General features: G+C 41.5%; 1 protein-coding gene across 1 annotated transcript in view; it reads left to right on the top strand.

Annotated features, from left to right (window-relative positions):
• The first annotated feature begins 221 nt into the window (after positions 1 to 221).
• The window catches only part of LOC124735452 (microfibrillar-associated protein 1-like), a 99,673-nt gene continuing 85,190 nt past the window's right edge, over positions 222 to 14,704 (top strand). The window contains exon 1 of the mRNA XM_047248563.1: positions 222 to 1,070. Within this exon, the coding sequence (XP_047104519.1) occupies positions 222 to 1,070 (849 nt within the window). The remainder of the gene's footprint in view (positions 1,071 to 14,704) is intronic.

Raw genomic sequence — 14,704 nt, 5'->3', positions numbered from 1 at the left:
AATCTTCCGTTATTTATATACAATTTATTTTGGTGGTATATTATTTGTACCACCGTGCATGTAGCAGTATTCTATTGCATTTCGTTTCCTAGTATAAAATTCGAAATCCTCCGCTACAAAGTTTAGTTTTTAATTGTGTTGTGACTTATTTTAGCTCTTTCTCCATTTTGTTTTGCTTACGTATTCTTTACTTGGATTCAGGCTGTTGTTTGAAAATGAAAATGTCAAGAAGAGGCTTACGAGATGAAGAAATCGAACGATTATTGTGTGAAATTCCATCAGACGAGGATTCCACTGTTGACACCACAGATGACGAATCTGATTATGAAGCAAGCATTGTTGCGGAGGCTATTGTGTCGTCTGAAGGCGAAGTTTCAGAGAGCGAGGAAGAAAGTGAGTCCACTCCGCCAAAACGCGCTGCTGACACAGCGCCAACTTGGGGACAACAATTCAATGCTACCTCAGGAATGCAGTTCGACAGTGAATCAGGACCAAGTGCTTTTATTAGGGACATTGATGATCCAGAACCTATCGATATATTCGAAAAAATATTTCCAAAAGAGCTAGTTCAGCTAATCGTTTTCCAAACAAATTTATATGCGACGCAATCTGGCAAGTCTTTCACTCCAACAACTGACAATGAAATACGAACTTTCCTGGGAATCAACATTTTGATGGGTATAAAGCGTATGCCAGCATACAGAGACTACTGGTCTAGTGCCCCAGAACTTCATGATCGTTATATTGCATCTCTGATGGCAGTAAATCGGTTTGGATGGTTACTGAGGAACATTCATCTGAATGATAACACATTGCATCCAGAAAAAGGACACCCAGGTTATGACAAACTGTACAAGCTGCGACCAGTGATCAAGATACTATCTGAATCTTTTTCCAAGTGTTACCAACCCAGCAAACACCTAGCAATTGATGAGTCAATGATCAAATTCAAAGGCCGCAACAGTATGAAACAATACATGAGAGATAAACCCATAAAGCGTGGTTACAAAGTGTGGATGCTGTGTGACAAGACCTCTTACAACTTGAAATTTGATATTTACACCGGAAAAGTAGGTGACACAGTGCAAACAGGCCTTGGGGAGCATGTAGTGCTGAGTTTGTCCTCTGAACTCGTAAATAAAGGCCATTATCTTTATTTCGACAACTATTTCAATAGCTATAACTTGTTGGCTGGTTTACAGCAGAGAAACATATATGCCTGTGGGACAGTTCAACCAACAAGGAAACATTTACCCAAATTAAAAACAGACAAAGAATTAAGCAGAGGTGAATTTGACTGGAGGGTCAGCAACTGTGGCATCCTCTACTTGAAGTGGAAAGATAAGAGAGCTGTTCATCTCCTTTCAAATTTTCACAGTCCTGAAGTTACTACAGTGACTCGCCGTGAAAGAGATGGTTCACGCATAGAGCTACCTTGTCCTCAAGCAGTGATGGATTACAATGCACACATGAACAATGTCGACAAGTTCGACCAACTGAAAAAATCATATGAAATAAGCCGGAGAAGTAAAAAGTGGTGGCACCGAATATTCTTTCACCTGCTTGATGTCAGTATCGTCAACAGCTATATAATTTGGAAGGAACTAGGCGATAGAGAAAAAATGACTGCCAAAGTCTTCAGGATGAGTATCCTGCAAAGCTTAGTAACCCAGAAAACACCATTGAGGCCATCTAGACTTCATGAGAGTCAAGTCCACGTAAAGAAAAACAAGCCATATGTTTCCTCACGCCAGCGTCTCGACAATTCATCCCACCAGCCAGAGCGTACTACCGCCAGACGTTGTGCGAAATGCAGTACAAAAAAGAAGCAAGTGCGCACTTTCTGGATGTGCGCTGAATGCAAAGTGCCTTTGTGCCTTAGCAAAACAAAAAGGTGCTTTCAAGATTTTCACAAAAAGGAATAAGAAACATATTTTATTTGTAAGGTTTGTAATTTGATTTTGTATTGTAAATGACCAATTGCCAGAAATAAAATTATTTTACATTAATTATACTAATTATTACTGCTTAGAGTAGAATTTAAAGGTGAGTTACAAGCACAAACCAAGATATCTCAAAAACTTTAGGTACGGCCCTAAGTGGCATGGTGGTATATTATATATACCACCATCTAAAACCAAAATCAATACAATAAAAAATTTTAATTCATGTTTTCCTTTATTAGCAACCCCACCAGACATAGAAAATGCATGTTTTATTAAAAAATTAATTAAACATAAAATCTGTGCATCAAAGAGTTAAGTACAAGAATGGAGACTCTTCTTACAGTCGGTGCTTTGAGCATTCCCTGTGAGACCAGTATTAGTTTCAGATACACCACTGCAGGTTCAATGTATTCCTTATACCTTGACATTGACGATGAAACACAGAAATCGCATCGGAATTAAATACAAAAGTCTCAATGCAACCTGAAGTGCAAGAAGAGTGAGACGTCTTATAGTCTGGGCTATGATCCTCTCCTGTGAGACCAGTATTAGTTTCCGATGCACCACTGCAGGTTCAATGTATTCCTAGGACATAAGAATTGACGATGAAACACAGAAATCGCAACGGAATTAAATACAAAAGGCACAATGCCGCCTTAAGTACAAGAATAGAGACTCTTCCTACAGTCGGTGCTTAGAGCATTCCCTGTGAGACCAGTATTTGCTTCCGATACACCACTGCAGATTCAATGTTTTCCTTGGACATACACATTGACGATGAAACACAGAAATCGCATCGGAATTAAATACAAAAAGCTCAATGCCGCCTTAAGTGCAAGTAGAGTGAGACTTCATAGAGTCTGTGCTTTGATCCTTTCCTGTGAGACCAGTATTAGTTTCCGATACACCACTGCAGGTTCAATGTATTCCTTTGACCTTCACATTGACGATGAAACACAGAAATCGCATCGGAATTAAATACAAAAGGCTCATTGAAACCTTAATTGCAAGAAGAGTGAGACGTCTTAGAGTCTGGTCTTAGATCCTTTCCTGTGAGACCAGTATTAGTTGCCGATGCCCCACTGCATGTTCAATGTATTCCTTGGACTTACACATTGACGATGAAACACAGAAATCGCATCGGAATTAAATACAAAAGGCACAATGCCGCCTTAAGTACAAGAATAGAGACTCTTCTTACAGTCGGTGTTTTGAGCATTCTCTGTGAGACCAGTATTAGTTTCCGATACACCACTGCAGGTTCAATGTATTCCTTGGACATTCACATTGACGATGAAACACAGATATCGCAACGGAATTAAATACAAAAGGCACAATGTAACCTTAAGTGCAAGAAGAGTGTGACTTCTTAGTGTCTGTGCTTTGATCCTTTCCTGTGAGACCAGTATTAGATTCCGATACACCACTGCAGGTTGAATGTATTCCTTTGACCTTCACATTGACGATGAAACACAGAAATCGCATCGGAATAAAATACAAAAGGCACAATTCTGCCTTAAGTTCAAGACGGGTGAGACTTCATATAGTCTCTGCTTTGACCCTTTCCTGTGAGACCAGTATTAGTTTCCTATGCACCACTGCAGGTTCAATGTATTCCTTGGACCTTCACACTGACGATGAAACACAGAAATCGCATCGGAATTAAATACAAAAGGCACAATGCCGCCCTAAGTACAACAATAGAGACTCATCTTACAGTCGGTGCTTTGAGCATTCCCTGTGAGACCAGTATTAGTTTCCGATACATCACTGCAGGTTCAATGTATTCCTTGGACATACACATTGACGATGTAACACAGAAGTCGCATCGGAATTAAATACAAAAGGCACAATGCCGCCTTAAGTACAAGAATAGAGACTCTTCTTACAGTCGGTGCTTTGAGCACTCCCTGTGAGACCAGTATTAGTTTCCGATACACCACTGCAGGTTCAATGTATACCTTGGACCTTCACATTGACGATGAAAAACAGAAATCGCATCGGAATTAAATACCAAAGGCACAATGCCGCCTTAAGTACAAGGATAGAGACTCTTCTTACAGTCGGTGCCTTGAGCATTCCCTGTGAGACCAGTATTAGTTTCCGATACACCACTGCAGGTTCAATGTATTCCTTGGATATACACATTGGCGATGAAACACAGAAATCGCATCGGAATTAAATACAAAAGGCTCAATGCAACCTGAAGTGCCAGAAGAGTGAGACGTCTTAGAGTCTGGGCTTTGATCCTTTCCTGTGAGACCAGTATTAGCCTCCGATGCACCACTGCAGGTTCAGTGTATTCCTAGGACATACGCATTGTCGATGAAACACAGAAATCGCAACGGAATTAAGTACAAAAGGCACAATGTCGCCTTATGTACAAGAATAGAGACTCTTCCTACAGTCGGTGGTTAGGGCATTTCCTGTGAGACCAGTATTAGCTTCCGATACACCACTGCAGGCTCAATGTTTTCCTTGGACATACACATTGACGATGAAACACAGAAAACGCATCGGAATTAAATACAAAAGGCAGAATGCAGCCTTAAGTGCAAGTAGAGTCAGACTTCTTAGTGTCTGTGTTTGAACCTTTCCTGTGAGATCAGTATTAGTTTCCGTTACACCACTGCAGGTTCAATGTATTCCATGGACCTTCACATTGACGATGAAACACAGAAATCGCATCGGAATTAAATACAAAAGGCACAATGCCGCCTTAAGTACAAGAATAGAGACTCTTCTTACAGTCGGTGTTTTGAGCATTCTCTGTGAGACCAGTATTAGTTTCCGATACACCACTGCAGATTCAATGTATTCCTTGGACATACACATTGACGATGTAACACAGAAGTCGCATCGGAATTAAATACAAAAGGCACAATGCCGCCTTAAGTGCAAGAATGGAGACTCTTCCTACAGTCGGTGCTTAGAGCATTCCCTGTGAGACCAGTATTAGCTTCCGATACACCACTGCAGATTCAATGTTTTCCTTGGACATACACATTGACGATGAAACACAGAAATCGCGTCGTAATTAAATACAAATGCACAATGCCGCCTTAAGTGCAAGAAGAGTGAGACTTCTTAGAGTCTGTGCTTTGATCCTTTCCTGTGAGACCAGTATTAGTTTCCGATACACCACTGCAGGTTCAATGTATTCCTTGGACATTCACATTGACGATGAAACACAGATATCGCAACGGAATTAAATACAAAAGGCACAATGCCGCCTTAAGTGCAAGAATAGAGACTCTTCCTACAGTCGGTGCTTAGAGCATTCCCTGCGAGACCAGTATTAGCTTCCGATACACCACTGCAGATTCAATGTTTTCCTTGGACATACACATTGACGATGAAACACAGAAATCGCATCGGAATTAAGTACAAAAAGCTCAATGCCGCCTTAAGTGCAAGTAGAGTGAGACTTCTTAGTGTCTGTGCTTTGAACCTTTCCTGTGAGATCAGTATTAGTTTCCGTTACACCACTGCAGGTTCAATGTATTCCATGGACATTCACATTGACGATGAAACACAGAAATCGCATCGGAATTAAATACAAAAGGCACAATGCCGCCTTAAGTACAAGAATAGAGACTCTTCTTACAGTCGGTGTTTTGAGCATTCTCTGTGAGACCAGTATTAGTTTCCGATTTACCACTGCAGGTTCAATGTATTCCTTGGACCTTCACACTGACGATGAAACACAGAAATCGCATCGGAATTAAATACAAAAGGCACAATGCCGCCTTAAGTTCCAGAAGAGTGAGATTTCTTAGAGTCTGTGCTTTGACCCTTTCCTGTGAGACCAGTATTAGTTTCCGATGCACCACTGCAGGTTCAATGTATTCCTTGGACCTTCACATTGACGATGAAACACAGAATTCGCATCGGAATTAAATACAAAAGGCACAATGCCGCCCTAAGTACAAGAATAGAGACTCATCTTACAGTCGGTGCTTTGAGCATTCCCTGTGAGACCAGTATTAGTTTCCGATACACCACTGCAGGTTCAATGTATTCCTTGGACATACACATTGACGATGTAACACAGAAGTCGCATCGGAATTAAATACAAAAGGCACAATGCCGCCTTAAGTACAAGAATAGAGACTCTTCTTACAGTCGGTGCTTTGAGCACTCCCTGTGAGACCAGTATTAGTTTCCGATACACCACTGCAGGTTCAATGTATTCCTTGGACCTTCACATTGACGATGAAACACAGAAATCGCATCGGAATTAAATACAAAAGCCACACTGCCGCCTTGAGTGCAAGAAGAGTGAGATTTCTTAGAGTCTGTGCTTTGATCCTTTCCTTAGGAGACCAGTATTAGTTTCCGATACACCACTGCAGGTTCAATGTATTCCATGGACCTTCACATTGACGATGAAACACAGAAATCGCATCGGAATTGAATACAAAAGGCACAATGCCGCTTTAAGTGCAAGAAGAGTGAGACTTCTTAGAGTCTGTGCTTTGATCCTTTCCTGTGAGACCGGAATTAGTTTCCGATACACCACTGCAGGTTCAATGTAATCCTTGGACCATCACGTTGACGATGAAACACAGAAATCGCATCGGAATTAAATACAAAAGGCTCAATGCAACCTGAAGTGCCAGAAGAGTGAGACGTCTTAGAGTCTGGGCTTTGATCCTTTCCTGTGAGACCAGTATTAGCCTCCGATGCACCACTGCAGGTACAATGTATTCCTAGGACATACGCATTGTCGATGAAACACAGAAATCGCAACGGAATTAAATAGAAAAGGCACAATGCCGCCTTATGTACAAGAATAGAGACTCTTCCTACAGTCGGTGGTTAGAGCATTTCCTGTGAGACCAGTATTAGCTTCCGATACACCACTGCAGGCTCAATTTTGTCCTTGGACATACACATTGACGATGAAACACAGAAATCGCATCGGAATTAAATACAAAAGGCAGAATGCAGCCTTAAGTGCAAGTAGAGTGAGACTTCTTTGTGTCTGTGCTTTGAACCTTTCCTGTGAGATCTGTATTAGTTTCCGTTACACCACTGCAGGTTCAATGTATTTCATGGACCTTCACATTGACGATGAAACACAGAAATCGCATCGGAATTAAATGCAAAAGGCTCATTGCAACCTTAATTGCAAGAAGTGTGAGACGTCTTAGAGTCTGGTCTTTGATCCTTTCCAGTGAGACCAGTATTAGTTTCCGATGCACAACTGCAGGTTCAATGTATTCCTTGGATATACACATTGACGATGAAACACAGAAATCGCATCGGAATTAAATACAAAAGGCACAATGCTGCCTTAAGTACAATAATAGAGACTCTTCTCACAGTCGGTGTTTTGAGCATTCTCTGTGAGACCAGTGTTAGTTTCCGATACACCACTGCAGGTTCAATGTATTCCTTGGACGTACACGTTGGTGATGAAAAACTGAAATTAGATCGGAATTAAATACAATAGGCACAATGCCGCCTTAAGTGCAAGAAGAGTGAGACTTCTCTGAGTCTGTGCTTTGATCCTTTCCTGTGAGACCAGTATTAGTTTCCGATACACCACTGCAGGTTCAATGTATTCCTTTGAGATTCACGTTCACGATGAAACACAGATAACGCAACGGAATTTAATACAAAAGGCACAATGCCGCCTTAAGTGCAAGAATAGAGACTCTTCCTACAGTCGGTGCTTAGAGCATTCCCTGTGAGAATAGTATTAGCTTCCGATACACCACTGCAGATTCAATGTTTTCCTTGGACATACACATTGACGATGAAACACAGAAATCCCATCGGAATTAAATTCAAAAAGCTCAAAGCCGCCTTAAGTGCAAGTAGAGTGAGACTTCTTAGAGTCTGTGCTTTGATCCTTTCCTGTGAGACCAGTATTAGTTTCCGATACACCACTGCAGGTTCAATGTATTCCTTTGACCTTCACATTGACGATGAAACACAGAAATCGCATCGGAATTAAATAAAAAGGCTCATTGCAACCTTAATTGCAAGAAGAGTGAGACGTCTTAGAGTCTGGTCTTAAATCCTTTCCTGTGAGACCAGTATTAGTTGCCGATGCACCACTGCATGTTCAATGTATTCCTTGGACTTACACATTGACGATGAAACACAGAAATCGCGTCGGAATTAAATACAAAAGGCACAATGCCGCCTTAAGTACAAGAATAGAGACTCTTCTTACAGTCGGTGATTTGAGCATTCTCTGTGAGACCTGTATTAGTTTCCGATCCACCACTGCAGGTTCAATGTATTCCTTGGACGTACACGTTGGTGATGAAAAACTGAAATTGGATCGGAATTAAATACAAAAGGCACAATGCCGCCTTAAGTGCAAGAAAAGTGAGACTTCTTAGGGTCTGTGCTTTGATCCTTTCCTGTGAGACCAGTATTAGTTTCCGATTTACCACTGCAGGTTCAATGTATTCCTTGGACCTTCACATTGACGATGAAACACAGAAATCGCAACGTAATTAAATACAAAAGGCACAATGCTGCCTTAAGTGCAAGAAGAGTGAGACTTCTTAGAGTCTGTTCTTTGATCCTTTCCTGTGACACCAGTATTAGTTTCGGATACACCACTGCAGGTTCAATGTATTGCTTGGACATTCACATTGACGATGAAACACAGATATCCCAACGGAATTAAATACAAAAGGCACAATGCAGCCTTAAGTGCAAGAAGAGTGTGACTTCTTAGTGTCTGTGCTTTGATCCTTTCCTGTGAGACCAGTATTAGTTTCCGATACACCACTGCAGGTTGAATGTATTCCTTGGACCTGCACATTGACGATGAAACACAGAAATCGCATCGGAATTAAATACAAAAGGCACAATGCCGCCTTAAGTTCAAGAAGAGTGAGACTTCTTAGAGTCTGTGCTTTGACCCTTTCCTGTGAGACCAGTATTAGTTTCCGATGCACCACTGCAGGTTCAATGTATTCCTTGGACCTTCACATTGACGATGAAACACAGAAATCGCATCGGAATTAAATAGAAAAGGCACAATGCCGCCCTAAGTACAAGAATAGAGACTCTTCTTACAGTCGGTGCTTTGAGCACTCCCTGTGAGACCAGTATTAGTTTCCGATACACCACTGCAGGTTCAATTTATTCCTTGGACCTTCACATTGACGATGAAACACAGAAATCGCATCGGAATAAAATACAAAAGCCACACTGCCGCATTGAGTGCAAGAAGAGTGAGATTTCTTAGAGTCTGTGCTTTGATCCTTTCCTGTGAGGCCAGTATTAGTTTCCGATACACCACTGCAGGTTCAATGTATTCCTTGGACATACACATTGAAGATGAAACACAGAAATCGCATCGGAATTAAGTACAAAAGGCACAATGCCACATTAAGTACGAGAATAGAGACTCTTATTACAGTCGGTGCTTTGAGCATTCCCTGTGAGACCAGTATTAGTTTCCGATACACCTCTGCTGGTTCAATGTATTCCTTGGACGTACACATTGACGATGAAACACTGAAATCGCATGGGAATTAAATACAGAAGGCACAATACCGCCTAAAGTACAAGAATAGAGACTCTTCTTACACTCGGTGCTTTGAGCATTCCCTGTGAGACGAGTATTAGTTTCCGATACACCACTGCAGGTTCAATGTATTCCTTGGTCATACACATTGACGATGATACACAGAAATCGCATCGGAATAAAATACAAAAGGCACAATGCCGCCTTTAGTACAACAATAGGACCCTCTTCTTACAGTCGGTGCTTTGAGCATTCCCTGTGAGACCAGTATTTGTTTCCGAGACACCACTGCAGGTTCAATGTGTTCCTTGGACCTCACATTGACGATGAAACACATATATCACATTGCAATTAAATACAAAAGGCACAATGCCGCTTTAAGTACAACAATAGAGACTCTTCTTACAGTCGGTGCTTTGAGCGTTCCCTGTGAGACCATTATTAGTTTCCGATACGCCACTGCAGGTTCAATGTATTCCTTGGACATACACATTGACGATGAAACACAGAAGTCGCATCGGAATTAAATACAAAAGGCACAATGCTGCCTTAAGTACAAGAATAGAGACTCTTCTTAGAGCATGCTATGACCATTCCCTGTGAGACCAGTATTAGTTTCCGATACACCACTGCAGGTTCAATGTATTCCTTGGACCTTCAAATTGACGATGAAACACAGAAATCGCATCGGAATTAAATACAAATGGCTCAATGCAACCTGAAGTGCAAGAAGAGTGAGACGTCTTAGAGTCTGGGCGTTGACCCTTTCCTGTGAGACCAGTATTAGTTTCCGATGCACCACTGCAGGTGCATTGTATTCCTTGGACATACACATTGACGATGAAACACAGAAATCGCAACGGAATTAAATACAAAAGGCACAATGCCGCCTTAAGTGCAAGAAGAGTGTGACTTCTTAGTGTCTGTGTTATGATCGTTTCCTGTGAGACCAGTATTAGTTTCCGATACACCACTGCAGGTTTAATGTATTCCTTGGTCCTTCACAATGACGGTGAAACACAGAAATCGCATCGGAATTAAATACATAAGGCACAATGCCGCCTTAAGTGCAAGAAGAGTGAGACTTCTTAGAGTCTGTGCTTTGATCCTTTCCTGTGAGACCGGTATTAGTTTCCGATACACCACTGCAGGTTTAATGTATTCCTTGGTCCTTCACATTGACGGTGAAACACAGAAATCGCAACGGAATTAAATACAAAAGGCGCAATGCCGCCTTAAGTACAAGAATAGAGACTCTTCTTAGAGTCGGTGCTTTGAGCTTTCCCTGTGAGACCAGTATTAGTTTCCGATACACCACTGCTGGTTAAATGTATTCCTTGGACATACACATTGATATTGAAACACTGAAATTACATCGGAATTGAATACAAAAGCCACAATGCCGCCTTAAGTGCAAGAAGAGTGAGACTGTTTATAGTCTGTCTTTTGATCCTTTCCTGTGAGACCAGTATTAGTTTCCGATACACCACTGCAGGTTCAATGTATTCCTTGGACATACACGTTGACGATGAAACACTGAAATTACATCGAAATTAAATACAAAAGGCACATTGCCACCTTAAGTGCAAGAAGAGTGAGACTTCTTAGAGTCTGTGCTTTGATCCTTTCCTGTGAGACCAGTATTAGTTTCCGATCCACCACTGCCGGATCAATGTATTCCTTGGCCTTCACATTGACGATGATACACAGAAATCGCATCGGAATGAAATACAAAAGACACAATGCCACCTTAAGTACAAGAATAGGGACTCTTCTTACAGTCGGTGATTTTAGCATTCCCTGTGAGACCAGTAATAGTTCCTGATAGTCCACTGCAGGTTCAATGTATTCCTTGGACATACACATTGACGATGAAACACAGAAATCGCATCGGAATTAAATACAAGAGGCACAAAGCCGCCTTAAGTACAAGAATAGAGACTCTTCTTACGGTCGGTGCTTTGAGCATTCCCTGTGAGACGAGTATTATATTCCGATACACCACTGCAGGTTCATGTATTGCTTTGACACACACATTGACGATGAAACACAGAAATCGCATCGGAATTAAATACAAAAGGCACAATGCCGCCTTAAGTACAAGAATAGAGACTCTTCTTACAGTCGGTGCTTTGAGCATTCCCTGCGAGACCAGTATTTGTTTCCGATACACCACTGCAGTTTCAATGTATTCCTTGGACCTTCAGATTGACGATGATACACAGAAATCGCATCGGAATTAAATACAAAAGGCACAATACCGCCTTAAGTACAAGAATAGAGACTCTTCTTACAGTCGGTGCTTTGAGCATTCCCTGTGAGACCAGTATTAGTTTCCGATACACCACTGCAGGTTCAATGTATTCCTTGGTCATACACATTGACGATGATACACAGAAATCGCATCGGAATAAAATACAAAAGGCACAATGCCGCCTTTAGTACAAGAATAGGTACTCTTCTTACAGTCGGTGCTTTGAGCATTCCCTGTGAGACCAGTATTAGTTTCCGATACATCACTGCAGGTTCAATGTATTCCTTGGACATCCACATTGACGATGAAACACAGAAATCGCATCGGAATTAAGTACCAAAGGCACAATGCCGCCTTAAGTACAAGAATAGAGAAACTTCTTACAGTCGGTGCTTTGAGCATTCCCTGTGAGACCTGTATTAGTTTCCGATACACCTCTGCAGGTTCAAAGTATTCCTTGGACATACACATTGACGATGAAACACTGAAGACGCATCGGAATTAAATACAGAAGGCACAATACCGCCTTACGTACAAGAATAGAGACTCTTCTTACAGTCGGTGCTTTAAGGATTCCCTGTGAGACCAGTATTCGTTTCCGATACACCACTGCAGGTTCAATGTGTTCCTTGGGCCTCACATTGACGATGAAACACATATATCACATTGGAATTAAATACAAAAGGCACAATGCCGCTTTAAGTACAACAATAGAGACTCTTCCTACAGTCGGTGCTTTGAGCGTTCCCTGTAAGACCATTATCAGTTTCCGATACACCAGTGCTGGTTCAATGTATTCCTTAGACATACACATTGACGATGAAACACTCAAATTACATCGGAATTAAATACAAAAGCCACAATGAAGCCTTAAGTGCAAGAAGAGAGAGACTTCTTAGAGGCTGTCTTTTGATCCTTTCCTGTGAGACCAGTATTAGTTTCCGATACACCACTGCAGGTTCAATGTATTCCTTGGGCATACACATTGACGATGAAACACTGAAATTACATCGAAATTAAATACAAAAGGCACAATGCCGACTTAAGTGCAAGAAGAGTGAGACCTCTTAGAATCTGTGTTTTGATCCTTTCCTGTGAGACCAGTATCAGTTTCCGATACACCACAGCGGGTTCAATGTATTCCTTGGACCTTCACATTGACGATGAAACACAGAAATCGCATGGGAATTAAATACAAAAGACACAATGCCTCCTTAAGTGCAAGAAGAGTGAGACTTCTGAGAGTCTGTGCTTTGATCCTTTCCTGTGAGACCAGTACTAGTTTCCGATACACCACTGCAAGTTCAATGTATTCCTTGGACATTCACATTTGACGATGAAACACAGATGTCGCAATGGAAATCAATACAAAAGGCACAATGCCGCCTTAAGTGCAAGAAGAGTGTGACTTCTTAGAGTCTGTGCTTTGATCCTTTATTGTGAGAGCAGTATTAGTTTCCGATACACCACTGCAGGTTCAATGTAATCCTTGGACCTTCACATTGACGATGAAACACAGAAATCGCATCGGAATTAAATACAAAAGGCACAATGCCGCCTTAAGTGCAAGAAGAGTGAGGCTTCTTAAAGTCTGTGCTGTGATCCTTTCCTGAGAGACCAGTATTAGTTTCGATACACCACTGCAGGTTCAATGTATTCCATGGACCTTCACATTGACGAAGAAACTCAGAAATGGCATCGGAATTAAATACAAAAGTCACAATGCCGCATTAAGTACAAGATTAGAGACTCTTCTTAGAGTCGGTGCTTTGAACATTCCCTGTGAGACCAGAAATAGTTTCCGATACACCACTGCAGGTTCAGTGTATTCCTTGGACATACACATTGACGATGAAACATTGAAATTACATCGAAATTAAATACAAAAGGCACAATGCCACCTTAAGTGCAAGAAGAGTGAGACTTCTTAGAGTCTGTGCTTTGATCCTTTCCTGTGAGACCAGTATTAGTTTCCGATCCACCACTGCAGGTTCAATGTATTCCTTGGACCTTCACATTGACGATGAAACACAGAAATCGCATCGGAATTAAATACAAAAGACACAATGCCGCCTTAAGTACAAGGATAGTGACTATTCTTACAGTCGGTGCTTTTAGAATTCCCTGTGAGGCCGGTAATAGTTTCCGATAGCCCACTGCAGGTTCAATGTATTCCTTGGACATACACATTGACGATGAAACACAGAAATCGCATCGGAATTAAATACAAGAGGCACAATGCCTCCTTAAGTACAAGAATAGAGACTCTTCTAACGGTCGGTGCTTTGAGCATTCCCTGTGAGACCAGTATTATATTCCGATACACCACTGCAGGTTCAATGTATTCCTTTGACTTACACATTGACGATGAAACACAGAAATCGCATCGGAATTAAATACAAAAGGCATAATGCCGCCTTAAGTACAAGAATAGAGACTCTTCTTACAGTCGGTGCTTTGAGCATTCCCTGCGAGACCAGTATTTGGTTCCGATACACCACTGCAGGTTCAATGTATTCCTTGGACCTTCACATTGACGATGAAAAACAGAAATCGCATCGGAATTAAATACCAAAGTCACAATGCCGCCTTAAGTACAAGGATAGAGACTCTTCTTACAGTCGGTGCTTTGAGCATTCCCTGTGAGACCAGTATTAGTTTCCGATACACCACTGCAGGTTCAATGTATTCCTTGGATATACACATTGGCGATGAAACACAGATATCGCATCGGAATGAAATACAAAAGGCTCTATGCAACCTGAAGTGCCAGAAGATGGAGACGTCTTAGAGTCTGGGCTTTGATCCTTTCCTGTGAGACCAGTATTAGCCTCCGATGCACCACTGCAGGTTCAGTGTATTCCTTGGACATACGCATTGTCGATGAAACACAGAAATCGCAACGGAATTAAGTACAAAAGGCACAATGTCGCCGTATGTACAAGAATAGAGACTCTTCCTACAGTCGGTGGTTAGGGCATTTCCTGTGAGACCAGTATTAGC

Source organism: Schistocerca piceifrons, unplaced genomic scaffold, assembly GCF_021461385.2.
Source record: "Schistocerca piceifrons isolate TAMUIC-IGC-003096 unplaced genomic scaffold, iqSchPice1.1 HiC_scaffold_1676, whole genome shotgun sequence".
Taxonomy (NCBI): Eukaryota; Metazoa; Arthropoda; class Insecta; order Orthoptera; family Acrididae; genus Schistocerca; species Schistocerca piceifrons.
The sequence above is the reverse complement of the archived record's forward strand: the minus strand, read 5'-3'. Positions and strand labels throughout refer to the sequence as shown.